We start from the raw sequence: 17,667 nt of genomic DNA on the forward strand, positions 1-17,667 counted from the left end.
TCGTCTTGCGAAATTCAATATCACTAATAATTTGTAAACTTAAAACTGAATACTGATAGTAGTGAAAATATTTTATTTAAAAATTAATTATTTTTAATAGTACATATTGACCAGTCCTTTTATCACCAATGCGTCTTGGGAGCTAAGATTTTATGTCCCTTGTGACTAAAGTTACACAATACTAAGTATTAGTATATTAGTAGTTGGTAGAATATATTTTGATGTGTGGCTGTTTGTACCTACCCAGATGGGCTGGCAGAAACCACAAATAAAGTTATTACTAAGGAGTAAAATAAAGAAAAAAATTGAAAACTAATCACATAAGCCTATGACTGAATATTAATAATTATTGAAGTCGTTAACAACTGTGGATTTATTAAAATATAAAATCTCTTCGTTTCAGAATGTAGACAGTTCAGACGACGAGTCATACCTCCGCAACGGTGCGTACACGAAGACAGACGAGCGGTGGTGGATAACTCGCGTGCTGGCCGCCGTCGTCACCGCCGTCACTACCGTCGGCAGCAACGCCTATCGGAGAGTGGTGGGGCCCTCGCACAGATACCCCTACACTGAAAGAAGGCCTGCGAGAAGTAAGTTTTGTTTATAGAACTTCAGACTACAGGCAAAGCGTTTAAAAACTGCTTTGCCTATGAAAAGCACGGTCCTTAAATTCAGTAAGACCCTGTTTTGTTACTAATGTAACCTAATGGAATGATTAATATTTCTATTTAAAGTTTCAATTAAATTATTTTCCAAGTAATGGCTTCGTAGAATGACGATATATTAAAAAATATCATTGTTCGACTCAACTATTCTAAGAAAACTGACAGTTTCCACCGAGAACATAAATAATAAGTAAAATTATTAAAGATCCAAATTTTGTCATAACTCTTCTCATTTTAAAAATAATGTTTGTAAAGGTTCTTCTTTGGTAATAATACTAAATTGCAGCTGTTAAAGTTTAAAGTGTTGATTACAATATACATGTTATCAAAGAAATTATTCAAATATTTTTTATTTTTAGGTGGTGTCGTGTCACGTGCAGCATCTGTCGCCACTGCACCGTTCTATTGGATGTACTCAATAATTACGACCGTTATTACGACCACCGTCACTACCATCACTGAAACTGTAAGTAAAAGTATTCCACAATACATACTTATAGAGTACGCAAAATACATAGAATTGTTAAATGTAGTATAATGGCGGAATTATGGTTATTTAGCCATTTCGTACAGACAACCCAACCAAAAGGGAGGCTACAGTAAGATGATACTACATTATATATAATCTTAATTCAGTAAAAAACTTAACTTTCCTCATGTATGCTATACCTTATTATGTAATTAATAGTAGTATATAAACAAAAACATAGTAAATGTCCAGCTGAAAGACATTTTCTGGCCGATTATAGCCGAAGCCGAAAATCTGGCCGAAGATTGCCGAAGCTGAAAGTTCGGTCGGACACTAAACTTAAGTAATAAGTTTATAATATATACGCATTGTATTTTATGTATAAATCTTATTTCCAAATTAGGTATCGTCAGACCAAGCAACTGAAAATGTGAAGTTTGCGGCGCGCTATGGAGAGAAGGCTGTCGCCAAGCGGCGCTGGTGGCCTTGGCTGATGTTACTGCTACTGCCCACATTCGGATATGGCTGTAAGTATATTAAATTAATTAAAAATACCCTAAAATTCAACTGAGTCAACCTATGTCTAAATTTTGATTCAATGTTTCTATATTAGTATTCAGTCTCCATAGTGTCGGTTTTGCTAAATATTATAAGCTGAAATTGTATACAAGAATGTTAATTATTAGGTACTAAAATGAAAAAAAAATCTTTAAAAACAAATTTCTTTCAGTGCACTACACGTACGAAAACTACGATCATCTCGCATTACCAAATTTTACCGATTTCCACTTAGATTTGTCAGAGTTCTCAGCTAAATTAACGAACATTACCCTCCCTTCGTTACCGAATATGCCAGTGCTGCCACGTCTCAACATAACGTTGCCAGACATAAATATAACATTGCCAGACGTAAGCCGCAATCTGCCAGTGGTAACGAAGACGTACAGGGAATACAAAGCTGTCGTACAAAATAGAATGGCAGATGCCTCTGATTATATGGTGGTAGTAGCTGACAGCTGCTGGGAGGAGATGCGACGTTTCTGGCGCGGAATTATTGGATAATTAATTATTATATATAATATAACGTAGCCATGATAATGCTGACCATACACATAGTGATCTAGCGTTTTTCATAATGGCGATTGAAACTATATAATAAAATTTACTAAAAACATACAGTAGACATTAATTTAATTGATAAATGGAGGTATAAAACTTTTTTGTTTGACATTACACGCGAGTGCTACTCGCTTGATGACGTCACTACTAAACCACGTGACCTCGCGCCGGCGAACGCGGCTTATTGTTCTATTATTAAAATGTAGTCCCACGTTGTAATATTGCAAATCTTACCATTAGTAATTGCTGATTTGACATTTTTATTTTTTTATTGGGTCCAGAGTGTAAATTTTTAAAACGATTGGGGTTTAAAGTTTTAAATTAGTAATTAATAAATCTACTTTTTTACACTTTCATACAAGATATTCCAGCGGTCTTAAACTAAGATCTCTGAGTTTTCAGCCTAATTTTAAAATATGATGTCTTTAATTAAGAATTTACGTTTTGTTAATTTCTGTATGTGTTAATCTGGATTTCTTATTAATAAAATATAGCATTTTGATTCAAGATAAATCTCTTTTAATGAGATTTATTTTAAATTAAAATAAATAATAAAGCTAGATAAGTACCTTAGTACTACTATCATTCAAATGCATTAGCATATTGTATATTTATTATAAAATTTAAAAAGAATGATTCGTTCTAAATTCAAATACTTACTATACTTACATATACATATTTAAAAATAGAACATTTTCTGTTTATTTTTGTCGTGTTATCATGGTTACAATGAGTGTTCACGTTTAGAAAATGGAGACGTTAGAAATTGTCATTGAAATTATCGTCACAGATACAATTCGTAATTTTTTAAATAGTTTATAAATGTTTCGGCCAGTATCATTCGAAATGTATACGAAATTATACATTTGTATAAGCTTTAATTCCCCTTAGCATAGCTTATAAATATAAAAATGAAGTACCTATTTTTTAAACGAGAACAGATTTCGTTCTAATGTTTTATGACGTGCGTACTTAAATTATAGTTTTAAGTTGATTACTTTTGAAATTAATGTGTTAATCATTTCAATGATAATTTAAAGTACAAATAATTATAATTCTTACGTACTATCTTTAACGTGTTTTGTTCAGCTTACTTCATTTCTTATTTAAACAAATATGCGTTTAACAAGGTATAAGTAATCCGCCTTTCTTTTTTTTGTGAGTTGCAAATGTGGAAAAATATTTTTTAACCAGAAAAAAAAACAAAAACACAGTTACATCTTATAAAAGCTTTAAGTGTTATTATGTACCTAATTGAAACATTGTGTTGCCATATATTGAAATTTTATTGCTTTATTTTATATTCAATTTATTTATAACTAAAATGCTAGTCTTAACTTCCAGTGTGTAATAATACCTTATGATCAGATCATATGTTGAGGCTTAATAATGATACTAAAGAAAAATTAAAAAATATTTTAATTTATTTTCAAATAATATTTATTTATTCAATCTATACTTTTAAAGAATAATTTGTTATTTTTTTATCATATTCTAGGATATAGTAATGTATTTTTCTAGGATTATAATATATTTAATTCAGCATAACTTGATTGTGAACTGGCAACTAATTTACGTTATTTTTTACGTGATTCGTTACAATAATAATTACACTTTTTTGATTATGTTAAATATTTCAAACATTTTCCCACAGACTATTAAAAACATATTTTTATATTTTATTACTTCAAATTTTCAATTTATTCATTACAATAATTGCTAGTTCACACTCAATACACAATATAATTTTCATAGTCACAAGAAATCCATCACGATTTATAATTAGTATTAAGAAATTTAATTAATATTGGTTTGGTGAAGTAAACAATATAACATTACATATAAGATTAATTAATTTATGATATAGTAATTGTAAACTAATTACTGGGATATTTTTGATTACAATATATTTTTTGTATGCACTATGTCTTTTCCTTACCCGATCCCACATAATTCTTCCCTGCAGATAAATATTTATGATAAATTCAGGGAAGGATAGAATTAAACGTCACCTATTGAAAGTGGTCGCATTAGGACGCAACACTTTTAGGTGAGTTTTATGAATAATATAATTTGTTTAAGACTAATTCTCTGTCCTTCCCTGTTCAATATTCTTTATCTGTGACCCTCAGCACCAAATTATGTGGGAAGGACAGGGAAACACTTCGCAAGAGTTTAAACATGTTTTCTATTTTACAGATTACAATTATCAAGAAAATTTCCCAAGGATTGACTTCGAAATTTTCTCGAAAGAGAATCTTGTCGTCGACACGTACAGACCTCCAGAGATAAAACAGGACGTTGATTTGACGAAGCGTGTCGCGGCTTTGGAGACCTGGGCGCTGAATGTCGACACTCGTCTCAAATTCTTCGACCAAAAGCTTTCGAAGTTTGACAACCTCGAAACTCAAATCGAGCAGTATTCGTTCAGGCACTTGCAGCAAAATCTCATCACAATACTGAGTAGTGGCGACAACAGCGACGCCATCGCCGCGAAACTGAAGCAACACTTCGACAAAAATTACGTCACGAACGAGCAGCTTCAATCGATGAGTCAAGAGATACACGAGCGACTCATAAGCTCCTGGAAACCTGAAATCAACGAGGACGGTATACGTGGAATAGTCCAGGAATACCTGGTGTCTATCGAGCGCCGGCAGATGGAATTCATCGTTGAGAAGGTCAAGGAATACGTGAGGGAGGTGCAGTCGCAACCGGTCGAGACTAAGACGGAGGTGGATTTCGAGGCTATAAAAAAGATGGTGATTGGAATGTTAGATGTTTATGACGCTGATAAGACAGGATTAGTTGACTATGCTTTGGAATCTGCCGGTAAGTTATCCCTTGAAATATGTATGTATGTCTAATCACAGATTTAGAGTAGGCTAGATGGCGAGTGTCTACTAGGTAATATTTTTAAGGCATTTTTGAACACATTAAATTATTGTAATATTAAGTACCATAATTTAATGTGTTCAAAAAATATCAGGCATGCCGCATGAGGCAATTAATTCAATAACTACTAGTTATTGGATTAATTGCTTGATATTTTTTACAAATAATCAAAACTTCGAGGGCGCTTGAGTTGATGCCTTATGGTACCTAGCCTAATCTAAATCTGTGGTTTCAATACTGGCCAATGACCTCTCCTGTAAATCAGTCGATCTGAGTAGGTTCATGTATGGTCAACTTGCAGGCGGTCAAGTGATCTCGACGAAGTGCACGGAGCTGTACCAGATCAAGACGAAGCAGTACTCGATCCTGGGCCTGCCGGTGTGGTGGGTGTACACGTCGCCGCGGTACGCGCTGTCGCCCGGCGCCATGCCCGCCGAGTGCTGGGCCTTCCAGGGCTTCCCCGGATACCTGGGTCCGTGCTCATTCCCATAAACTTATAGTTTCTTTATACTTAGCATTGAAGAGTTAAAAAGTATAGAATTAGTATACATCAAATACTTTATATTTATTATTAAATGGCTAACATTACTAGTTACAGAGACATTATTTATAGTCATCCTAAGATTTTAATTGACGGTTGTATGTATTTAAATCAACCAAGGTATTACCAAATACGATTGTTGCCGGAATAATTAAATTCAGTGTAGTTATTGTATTAGTTGCAAACAATTACTTGCCCTTTATTATGCATTTGGAAAATGATAAGAAAACTTATTTGAATTAAAATCCTGCAGATATCTGAGTCAATAAAGTTATTTGTAAATTATTGCATATTTCATCTTGCATTTAATAATAAATAAATATATTGTAATTATAATAATTTACCAAATTTATTTCAGTGATACGCACGTACGCAATCATCGAAGTGACCGGTTTCTCGCTGGAGCACATGTCGAGACTTCTAGCCGTTGAAGGGAAAATCGAATCAGCGCCCAAAAACTTCTCTGTATACGTAAGTTTTCGTATTTGTATTTATTTACTTCACTTTATACTTTATTGTACACCACACAAATAAAAGAGCCGTATAGCGTTCTCTTCCAGACAACCAACGGTGTAGGTTAAGTTGTAAACATTATCTGGAGAGTTTAGATAAATAATATATTAATTCTATTTTATTTTATCTACTACTCCTTTCTTGTCGTTCCTTACGATAAGCAATCTATGTTCTGAAACGGTATCATCTTTAAACTACCATTAAAAAATTTGTAAAATAATTAAATAAATTATTTTAAAATAGTATATATTTGGGTAATAAAATAGCCTTTATTTTCAAACCTCATTTGCAATTTACATATTGGTTCCTTTCGTCGTCAAATTATATAATACTAATGAAAAATTAATTAGATTAATCGAGTCGATATATGTAACGACATAAATTCTAAAGATTTATAAATAGTAATAATGTCATGTGAAAAAAAGTCTGCAAGGTTAGTTTGGACGTCCAGTGTTGGGCAAAGGCCTTCTCCATGTCTTTCCATTTTTGTCTGTCGTTCACTGTCCGCTGCCATGTTATCCCTGCATATTTCATTTTATTTAATACATATTTGGGTATGTACCCACTTACCCTTAAGTATTTACTATATTGTGTGGCTAATGTATAGGAAATATTTCAGGGCCTGCACGGCGAAATGGACACAGACCCGCATCTCTTCGGTGAATACATGTACGATGCAAATAGCACATCGATACAGTACTTCCCAGTTAAATATCCCAAGACGACGAACATAGGTGGAGTCGAGTACCCCGTGGCTTACGACATCATCGAACTCCGGGTCGAAAGCAACCACGGAAACCCGACTTACACCTGCGTCTATAGATTCCGGGTTCACGGCAACCCGCTTACCGATATAAGGAGAGCGACAGAAGATAGTATAAGAGACAGTGAATCTTAGCGAAGACTTACAGTGACATTTCAGTGTGCTTGTGTGTGTGCGTTAAGTGTGCGTGAATAATGAAAAGTCCAGAAACGAAATAATGTTCCGTAGGTATAATGACCGTGGCCTTAAACAACAGTTAATATTAGAAGTCTAAAGTACAAACGTGTTGTCGTATAATAATATTTATGTAATAGTAACTTAAGTTGAGATTTGTGCAATGAAACGACATTAATAACTATATAAATAAGGCAGCAATAAACTTTGATCAAATGAAAAATTTGTTATGTAATGAAAAACAATTTCAAATTGAATATGTAATATACGTAAGGAGTGATAAATCATAATTATTATATTAACTAAAAATTAACATAATTCAAGGAATACAAATCAGTTTTTAAATGGTTATAATAATCACTAATTGAATCATAAAGATCTGAGAACATTTTAAACTTAATGTAGGTAATGTATGTGTATCTCATTGTTTTTATTTGTGATCGTTTCAGATGCACAAACCTCAAGAACTTCTGTGTTAGATTATATCTCTGAATCTGTTAAAACACCGCACAACGCTCGATAAAATACGCTTAGTTGTTCTGAGTACTTTATATGATATTTGTATGTAGTTTTTAATATTTTAAGTATTGATTTAATTAGGTTTTTAAACGTAATATTTTAATATTTTAACGTTTTACAAGGATCTATAAGTCTATTATACGAGTTGCATAGTCATCACAATTTTCCAGTATGTCTTCCTATTTTTTTACACATTTAGAAAATCTGTAGTAATTGCAGATAGTCTTTGAATTAAAAATGTGCAAAATTTTTGGTTTCCACCAAATTTTAGTTAGAAATAGTTTTTGCTTACATTACTAATGTACTAAATCAATGTACCGCACTATTGTTGTTGAAATTTATTCAAAATATTTTTTAACCACTACGTATGTTAGGCTTGTCGGTCCTTGGATTATTTAAATTAGTCGTAATGAAGGAGCTAGTCCAGTTAGACGTTAGTAAATTTTATGCCAACTTAATTTTTAACGGTTTGTCTCAAACTAACATAGTTTTAAAATGAGCCCAACGTCAATGCTGACTTGAAAATCTTGAATATAAATTTAGTTGTTTTTTTTTTGTAGTATTTAGTTCCGACTTGCTTTTGCACAAATCTGTTGTCATTTTTCTCATTTCTAATCACTTATTCACATTCCTGTAATTTTTGATAAAAAAACCAGTTTGTTTTAGCAAATTAAATACCAATCAATTGTTTTTTTTTAACTTTCTTAGTCCTAATCTTTCTCGAGTAAAAAACTAATATAATATCATGTTTTATCCGACGAATATACCTTATTTATATATATACATATTTACAGTTAGTTATTAGGTTAGAATTTCTTTTTAACTAATCAGTTACCACTAACTTTTTAATATTTTCTGTATCTTTGAATTTCTAAAGAGTATAAAAAAAATATTTTTAACCCATTTTTCATCACGATTGGTTTTATACAGAATTAATTATTTATACCAAATCGATATCAGCTATAAACGCTAATGGATTACATAATGATAACTTGTCTTCAAGTATGTGTCGAAATAAAACTAAATCTTGAATTATGAACGTTTAAACTCAACACATTTTATCGTTTTATTTATATACACAATATTTTTCTAAAACATGTTGATCGATGTTACATACTTGTTACTTTTAAACTTTACTGTATTTTATACTGATATTCATGAATTTTAACTGTAACACTACTTTTAATTATGTCGAAATATTTGTGATGTTCGAAATAAAATTTAAAAACTTTTTGTTGATATACTTTCATTGAGCCTTTTCACCCCCCATTACTGAGATTATAAGAGGTTTTACTTTGAATTAAATGTCAGAATAATGGGCAAAAATCTGTGAATGCGCCAGTATAGGTTAGGTAAGATTTTATTTGTTGATTTATCTTCAAAAAGAAAAACCGATATTGGCGCATTCGCAGAATTTTTTGCTTCTGTCGTGTTAATACGTAAGTATCGAAAAATTATTGTCATATTTTTTTTAAATAAATTGGGCGTCGCTACGTGTTATCAATTAAATTACACAAACCCTTATAAAAAAGTACTCGTCGTTATAAAGTTGATTTAACATCGGTTCTGATACTGAAAATTATCTATATTTTTAACTAAAATCAGCTTTAACAGAACAAGCGACAAATATTAAAATTTACAAATCTAATATGCAATTTATTATACTTATAAAAAACAGTCATGTAATTAATACTTGTATATCTTTGGCAGTCTTCCATACCTATAAAATAAGGTCTCTTTTTGATATTTAAGAAGCATTTTCAATAAGCATTGTGTACTATAAAGACAGGATGACGCATAATATATCGTTTTCAACGGTCGCTGCCCAAAGAAAATCAAGCTGGAACTTCTATGTTTGTAACTGATGACATATCCGTTTTAGATTTTGATTGTTATATTAATATTAATGGAAAAACTCTGGAAGTTTGCCTGAAGATAACTAAGAAAGAACTCATATTTTAAAACCATGGTTTAAAAGATGATCTTTCTACAAATCTTCTTAAGGTTAAGGCCATAAAATTAGTGATAAATTAAGTGAGTAAAATCGTTTTATTGAGTAAACACCCACTATGGTGTGGAAGGAATTTTAGAAATTCTACTCCTAAGATGTTGAAAGTTTGTATAAAAGCGTCATTTTTGAAGATAGAAACCTGCAAACTTATTATTTGACTACTGATTGATACATATTTAAGCATTTCTGGATAATATACCCTAAGGGATTAAATACACACCAAGAAAAAGGTCTAACAGTAATATTTTAAATTAATCTGTTAATACATTCAGCCTCCACAATGAGCAATGCCGCGAGCAATAGGTAGTAAGTTTATAACTAAGGATTCAATGGGACATCGTGTTGCGCACGGGACGCACATGTCCCGGAGTGCTTGCAATGCCTGCTTGCCGCTAGGGCAATGATTTCCAACATGGCACGAGTGATTTGTATGAAATATATCAAAAATTCGACTTAATAAATTGAACTAAAATTGATCAAGAATCATTGAAATTTCGTTACAACTCAAGCCCTAAAAAACGAACATGTAAAGCTAAAAGGAAAAGTAAAAAGTACAAGTCAATGGTTCAAAGCTTCGTTAAAATAAATTGTACCGAGAATTGATAAAAAGGACATGTCGGAAAAATTATTAACAATATAAATTCATTTCAAATAATCGAACTAATCATTTTCATTTGCGTAAACCATGGTAAATGAGTACGCTACAGTAAGTAAACAGGAAATATTAAGTGGCTTCACCATTTAAAATTTTATTTGTACTGTGTATGTAACATGTCGAAATTTGATTGAATTCTCATCAATGCTAAGCAAAGTGAGAGCAATATAAAAAAAGAAATCCCTCGCCAGGCGCCAAGCATCACAAGAGGCGTAAAATCCTTTTCTTATTAGTATACATAGCTACGTTGGGCTATGTCTAATTTTAACTCTGGAGTTGCGTTAGCTTTTATTTTAGAATACGTTATTTACTATGCTTGCGGGAGATCAATGTCTATTTTTGTACAGAGTCAATGTCGAGCGTTGCTCTCAAAGTGTAAGTTTGTTTTGGTGTAAAGCGTGTCAAGGACAGATGAAAAGAAAGACAAGTTAATTTTTCAGATTTTTTTCTTGTATTTTTGTTATTTTATAATTTATAAATGACCTAGTAAGAAAGTAGTCTTATCCGTTTCAGCACATACAATCATCATTCATGAGATTACAAAAGATCCTTTGGCGAGTGCAGTACCGAGGCCGGCGGTCGAGGCGCGCCCGCGGCGCCGCGCTCCGTCCTGCCGTCACTATTACGATTTAATTACATATAATATCTTACGTACAATTAAATTAACGGAGATTATAAGCCTGAGTTGAGCAGCCGGCCGCGGGACCGGCCGGGCCGCGGGCCGCTTCTGGTGGCAGCTTTGCGCATCGATTGCGCGCTTAGAAGCACTTCCTGTGGACGATCGAGGGACCAGACTCGTCGTACTCCTGCTTCGAGATCCACATCTGTTGGAAGGTCGACAGAGACGCGAGAATGGAACCACCGATCCATACGGAGTACTTCCTCTCCGGGGGAGCGATAATTTTGATTTTCATCGTAGAGGGAGCTAATGCTGTAATTTCCTTCTGCATACGGTCGGCGATACCAGGGTACATTGTGGTACCTCCGGACAATACTGTGTTGGCGTACAGGTCCTTACGGATGTCCACATCACACTTCATGATAGAGTTGTATGTGGTCTCGTGGATGCCACATGCTTCCATACCCAAGAATGAGGGTTGGAAGAGAGCCTCTGGGCAACGGAATCTCTCGTTACCGATGGTGATGACCTGACCGTCGGGAAGTTCGTAAGACTTCTCGAGCGAGCTGCTGGAGGCGGCGGTGGCCATCTCCTGCTCGAAGTCGAGCGCGACGTAGCAGAGCTTCTCCTTGATGTCACGCACGATTTCACGTTCAGCGGTGGTGGTGAAAGAGTAACCACGCTCGGTGAGGATCTTCATGAGGTAGTCGGTGAGATCCCGACCGGCCAAGTCCAGACGCAGGATGGCGTGCGGCAGCGCGTATCCTTCGTAGATGGGGACCGTGTGCGAGACACCGTCGCCGGAGTCCAGCACGATACCGGTGGTACGACCGGACGCGTACAGGGATAGCACGGCCTGGATGGCGACGTACATGGCGGGCGTGTTGAAGGTCTCGAACATGATCTGTGTCATCTTTTCTCTGTAACAAAAGACGAGCGAGCATTAGCATGGCGTCGATGGCGACGGGCGACGTGACGTCACGAGGCTGTCGTATCGAAAACAGATGACGACGCGAACGGCGATGACACGCACCTGTTAGCCTTGGGGTTGAGGGGTGCTTCGGTGAGCAGCACGGGGTGCTCCTCGGGCGCCACACGCAGCTCATTGTAGAAGGTGTGGTGCCAGATCTTCTCCATATCGTCCCAGTTGGTGACGATACCGTGCTCGATGGGGTACTTGAGTGTGAGGATACCTCTCTTGCTCTGGGCCTCGTCACCCACGTACGAGTCCTTCTGACCCATACCGACCATCACGCCTTGATGACGTGGGCGGCCCACGATTGAGGGAAAGACGGCACGGGGTGCATCGTCTCCCGCGAAACCGGCCTTGCACATACCGGAGCCATTGTCCACTACCAGCGCGGCAACTTCCTCGTCGCACATTGTGAATTAGTCTGGAAAAATAAAATTAAATTTATAACTAAACTGCAGTACATTCATTTAATAATATAAGGTAGACTTGGAATTGTATTAAGTACACGCGGTAAAATCGATAACTATTATTGAATTCCATAAATGGCATTCCGTTGAAATCACCCACGCTACAGTGGGCGATGAAGTCGAAGACGCCTTATAAGGAACTGTCTAATGAGAAGCTACGCTACGGGGACGTGGCGACTCACGCGGTGAGACACGGAGACGGGCGTTTACCGGTCGGTAAAAGTAGAGCGTTGCTTTAAAACTTCAGTAGATTTCTTTAATGTTTAAATAATTGTATTATAAATACAATTATAGTCTCAAAGCTTCGACCACGCCCTACCACAACCGGCGTTCCCGGTATCCCGACCGATCGGCGGCGTCATACGACCCGGCCCGGCCCGACTCCGTGTCAGTGACCGCACGCACTATTGCACAAATTTAACACTAAACACTATAATAATGCACACGAAACACAATTTTAATGCACGTCTGATGAACTTACTTTAATTTAAATAGTCCTATTAAATAAATAAATTAATATCGCTATTGCACAGCCTCGGTTATGCTGCACAACACCTCAACTCGAGCAAACTTCGTGGAATGTTGGCGGACGAGGGACCCGCAGTATATAAATGAGGCCGGTTATCGGGGCGCCCCTACCCGCGAGCCCGCGACCGCGGCTAGCTCTCCACCAATCGCAGAAATCCTGAGTTTTCGTTACCATATATGGTATTGCGCTGCAGGGAGCCTGCGCGTCCCCCCTGCCCCTCAGTCCGACGCCGCGGAACCGGCGTTGATAGCGCGCTACTTGATAACGACATCTCACGCTTCTCACACTGGCCTTTGAATTCTTTGATATAAGACGACCCGAGTACATCTAATTAGATTAACTCTATACATACATATTCTGCGTACTTACATCGAATGCAGTAGCGAAAGTAAAAAAAATAATAATCAATATTGGCATCGTTCCAACACGCACAGATGTTGTACCTAAACGCTTTCGCGATGATTCAGGGTTCTGTACGTCTAGTACCATATATATAAAAAAAGGAATGGCATGGGTATTTTGAATTAGGAAATTCATTTTGACTATTGTAAATATTACTGGGTAGTAATTATAGGTAAAAATTTAATTTATTAGAATTATTCATTGAGTATTTTATTAACTTACCGGTTACCGCGGTAAGTTATAGTGGGAGAATTAATAATATAACAATCGTCGATCTATAAGAAATACCGATCACTTTTGTCGGTGGTTCTGGCTTAATGTTGGCGGAGGTAAATTTGCTTCACAAGCAGGTAGCAATATATGCGTTTTTTGACGATAAAACAAAAACTGCTGAACATACTATAATAAAATATTATATTAGTAATTTCGACAGCTAACAAAATAACTAGTAAAAATCAATTATTGACAGTTTGTCTTACTAATGTCAAGTGAATATTCATAAATTAAAATTAGAATTATTCTTTTTCTGCAAACATACACTTGTCGACCTCCTCAGTTCTCGCAGCAAACCGACGGTTTTACCATATATGGGCACGGGATTCTGATTGGTGAACGCTCGCAACGGTCACTGTATGTACACAGCGGGCCCAACGCACACATATAAACATTTTTGAAAGTGTTTGTGTCTAGTAACAGAGCGATTCATTCAATACGAATATCGTCGTTGGTTTACTGACAAAGTAAACCGACGAAATAATGAAGAACGTTCAAAGTATAGACGAAGATAAATTTATAGGTTTTATTTGTTTGGGTCGGTTTATCCGTCTCGACGCATGCCTTATCTGTCATTGATTGTAATCACGTGACGTGACTATTCCCGCATACCTGAGACCCGATGCTGCACAATTACAATATAATGGTGAGATAGATGATATGCATGAATAATTTGTTGCTTTCGTGAGTGAAGATTAAATGTAACACAAATTTATCAATAAACTGCATAAACCATAAGGATTACAGCTTATCATTTAAAAAAAAACCGTTACCCTGAATATACCGAAGTAATTTACTTATGACAAGCTTTCTTAAGCTTTTCAGTTTAGTTTGACTATGATATGAGAATAGAATATAACTCATTAAAGCTTTGATGTTCTGTATAACATGCATGTGCATATCGGAGGCATACCACTGGATAACAACTATCTATCATTTCTTAGATCTGCTGCATTTTCATAATTTCTCTGGAAATTCTTATTTAATTGCATTACCCATCAGAATAAACGTGATAAATAACGCTACGTGATACTGTATTATTTTTGATGAACTGATGATTAAATAATGTCTTAATTAAAGAAATTATTTCTGTGTCCATACGTACCTACTTAACAGAATTTTAATTGTTAAATTTTAATATTGTACGAACACAAAATTAAAAAAAAAGTATTGAATTAAATAAAAATAAAGATAAAACCAAAGGAATGTATTTGAAAGGCAGTATCTACAAAAATATAGGATTTTGGATGACGTCACTTGCAGATAGTATTTTGCCCAGTATTAATGACTACACAACATGTAGTAGGTACATAACCTACGTTGTTATTCATATTTTTTAACCTCTGATCTTAGTAGCCTTAAGTGGGTAAACTATAATTATCTACATATATTATACTATGTCGATGAGTCAGATTCGTGCTGATTTGCGCATGCGTACTATAACGCTGACTCAGCCTTCGGTGCTATCAGAAGTCATTTCCTAAGCCGAGGGTACTAACTGCAGGGTCAAGGCCATAGGTTTTTGCCTTTTAGAAATATTTTCTCTTTTGACTTCGAAGTCATAGTCATATCACAATATTTAAAAAAATGATCTCGAAGTTACATGTTAGCAAAATAACATTACGGAACTTTTTATTATAAATTTAATCGAAAGTAGCTACTTGAACAATTTATCACAACATTTTAGTGCTGATGAAAATTTAGAATAAAAAATTACTACAAAGGTTTGTGCTTATTATTGTGTAGTATGCATTTATTAAAAAAAAAAATTGGTAATAAAATATAAGAAATAAACATTTATTTTATTTTTGAACTAAAAGTCTACTTCCTTTTCGCCAAAATAATTTTAATTTCTTGTGATTCACTTCTTACTAAAGAATTCATCGTCATTTTCAAAGAATTATATGAAGTCTTGAGGTAAATATTTATATCGTTTTACGGATCTCATGACTGACATGAGTCATCGAAGGATACGCGTTAAGGTAGAAGAATAACAAATTACGAATACTATTGTATTGTAAGTATTTACCATTCGGAGGGAATACATATTCTGTTGTATTGAAATGATTCATTATTACGTATGTGCAATGTGTATAGTGCCACCATGCCTTGAGACTGTGACGAATTATTTCCACCGCATATAAAATGCATTGTCTAAGACTTATCCATAATTAACATTTTTTTTTAACATGTAATAAATTAAAACAGAGGATTATTTTATTTAGTATTGTACACATTTAGTATCGTCTTTATTAAAAGTACATACAAAAACGCCCCAACAATTACGATGACAACTAAAGTAGGTAGGTACCTATCAAAATGCTATTTATACAAATACCAACGTAATGAGTTTATTATGCCAATTGCTTATTTATAATTTATCGACTAAAAGTAAGGTTTTAGAAAGGAGTTTGAAATAAATCGATATCAACACAATGTTTTTCCATGAACGCATCGCTTGTTCACGGACACACAAGCTGTCCTTCATTCTATAAATATAACAAACCCTTACCTTGCATGCAACGGTCCGGTCCTACAATACTGTGTCATACAGCTAAACAAATAAGATTGATTATTACATTTACTATTTAAATACTTATAAAAAAGTTCTTTCTATCGATGTTCTGAGTTAACAGATTAGTTTTAACATTCATATGACATTCTCTTTGTAGAATCTGTTAAACCCGTGACGAGATGAATACACATTTTTATTAACCTGCACAGGATACGATGTTCAACGAATACTGAATTAAAAAAACTTTCCAGACATTTTTTATATTACTCTTTGTAGTCGGTGCAAAATTCTATATATCAGAATTAAATAATAATAATAATAATGTAACGCTGTTATATATTGCGAGTAATTTTTTTTTTTTTTATATTTATTTATTTTCTTCAAAAAAGTTTGCAAAGTAAAAAAAAATTGTAACCTTATCGTGCGACATAATTATTTTGCATATATGTACTTATTATTATTATAAACTACTAAATATTTTTGGGAAAAATTGTGCTGGTAAAACTCATCTCAGATTTTATTTATATATTGTATAAAATTAAAATATATATTTATCAACCTGAAGGACAAATTACATTTTTGTCAAATGTATGAACATGTTGTTGGTACCACACATGTAGTACCAAAGATCCAAACGGTACAAATTGATTAACTGTTGTAATTAATGTACAAATATTTTTATTGATAGGTTTAATGGATCTGTAAGTATATGTCAACAATTTAAATAGATAATTAATTACTGTTTGTGGTGAGTACATTTTAAACATAGTTTATCTGTGTAAACATTTGTTAGAGATACCCATTATTATTTTAAACTTATCTGTGTAACTTATTTTTTCGACTTCGAACTTAAGAGTTATATGAACGTAGGTTCATATATTTACATATTATTCATACCCAAGTTGCTTCATTACATATTATGAAACAAAGTCGCTTACCGCTGTCTGTCCCTATGTATGAGATCTTTAAAATTACCAACGATTTGGGTTTTTTTAATAGATAGATTCGAGAGGAAAGTTTTTGTATTTAATACATGAATAAATTAGTTAACAAATACTGATAATTTTAGAAGTTTCTACTGTGATGTCATAGCATTGCACCCGTGCGAAGCCGGTGCGGATCGCTAGTTTGATAATAATATGATTATTTATTCAATGTATGAAGTATAAAGAAGCAAAACAACGTCTCGTTTATTAAACGAACGTTGTCTAGCCTCCTCGGGCGTCTGGCGAAGCGACAGACTCGAGACTAGGGGCGAATCGATCCGAGGCGCCGCCCTTGACCCTCGCCTGCAGCGGCCGACTCCGTATAACATGCATGTAACATGTGACTATCCTATTTTAGTTATTTCAAGAACACTCTTAATATCTCATACTTTGATCCAAAACGTGTTCATTGTGTTCGCATTTACCAATTTTAAACTACATGCAGGTTAAAAAAATTTAAATCTTTGTTGCGACGTAAAAATATAAATATTAAAAGCATATATAGTAATAAATTTTGAACTTCACATATAGTAAAAACAATATTTATACAATTATTTTGATTATAATCAATATTTT

At 34.4% G+C, this 17,667-nt stretch overlaps 2 protein-coding genes across 3 annotated transcripts in view; one reads left to right on the top strand and one right to left on the bottom strand.

Annotated features, from left to right (window-relative positions):
• Window positions 1–8,892, top strand: part of LOC124529947 (klaroid protein-like) — a 28,196-nt gene extending 19,304 nt beyond the window's left edge. The window contains exons 6-12 of the mRNA XM_047103898.1: window positions 404–593; window positions 1,028–1,134; window positions 1,541–1,664; window positions 4,456–5,088; window positions 5,453–5,623; window positions 6,051–6,163; window positions 6,825–8,892. Of these exons, the coding sequence (XP_046959854.1) occupies window positions 404–593; window positions 1,028–1,134; window positions 1,541–1,664; window positions 4,456–5,088; window positions 5,453–5,623; window positions 6,051–6,163; window positions 6,825–7,103 (1,617 nt within the window). The 3' untranslated portion in view covers window positions 7,104–8,892. The remainder of the gene's footprint in view (window positions 1–403; window positions 594–1,027; window positions 1,135–1,540; window positions 1,665–4,455; window positions 5,089–5,452; window positions 5,624–6,050; window positions 6,164–6,824) is intronic.
• A 1,863-nt stretch (window positions 8,893–10,755) lies between these two features.
• The window catches only part of LOC124529615 (actin-5C), a 10,442-nt gene continuing 3,530 nt past the window's right edge, over window positions 10,756–17,667 (bottom strand). Inside the window, exons 1-3 of one of the 2 annotated variants that reach the window (XM_047103421.1) lie at window positions 12,868–13,048; window positions 11,980–12,340; window positions 10,756–11,866 (exon numbers count right to left, since the gene is read on the bottom strand). In XM_047103421.1, the coding sequence (XP_046959377.1) occupies window positions 11,086–11,866; window positions 11,980–12,329 (1,131 nt within the window). In that variant the 5' untranslated portion in view covers window positions 12,330–12,340; window positions 12,868–13,048 and the 3' untranslated portion in view covers window positions 10,756–11,085. Of the gene's footprint in view, window positions 11,867–11,979; window positions 12,341–12,867; window positions 13,049–17,667 lie in introns of those variants that run through there. The other variant, XM_047103422.1, reaches the window with a different exon arrangement.

This window comes from Vanessa cardui, chromosome 5 (genome assembly GCF_905220365.1).
Source record: "Vanessa cardui chromosome 5, ilVanCard2.1, whole genome shotgun sequence".
NCBI lineage: Eukaryota > Metazoa > Arthropoda > Insecta > Lepidoptera > Nymphalidae > Vanessa > Vanessa cardui.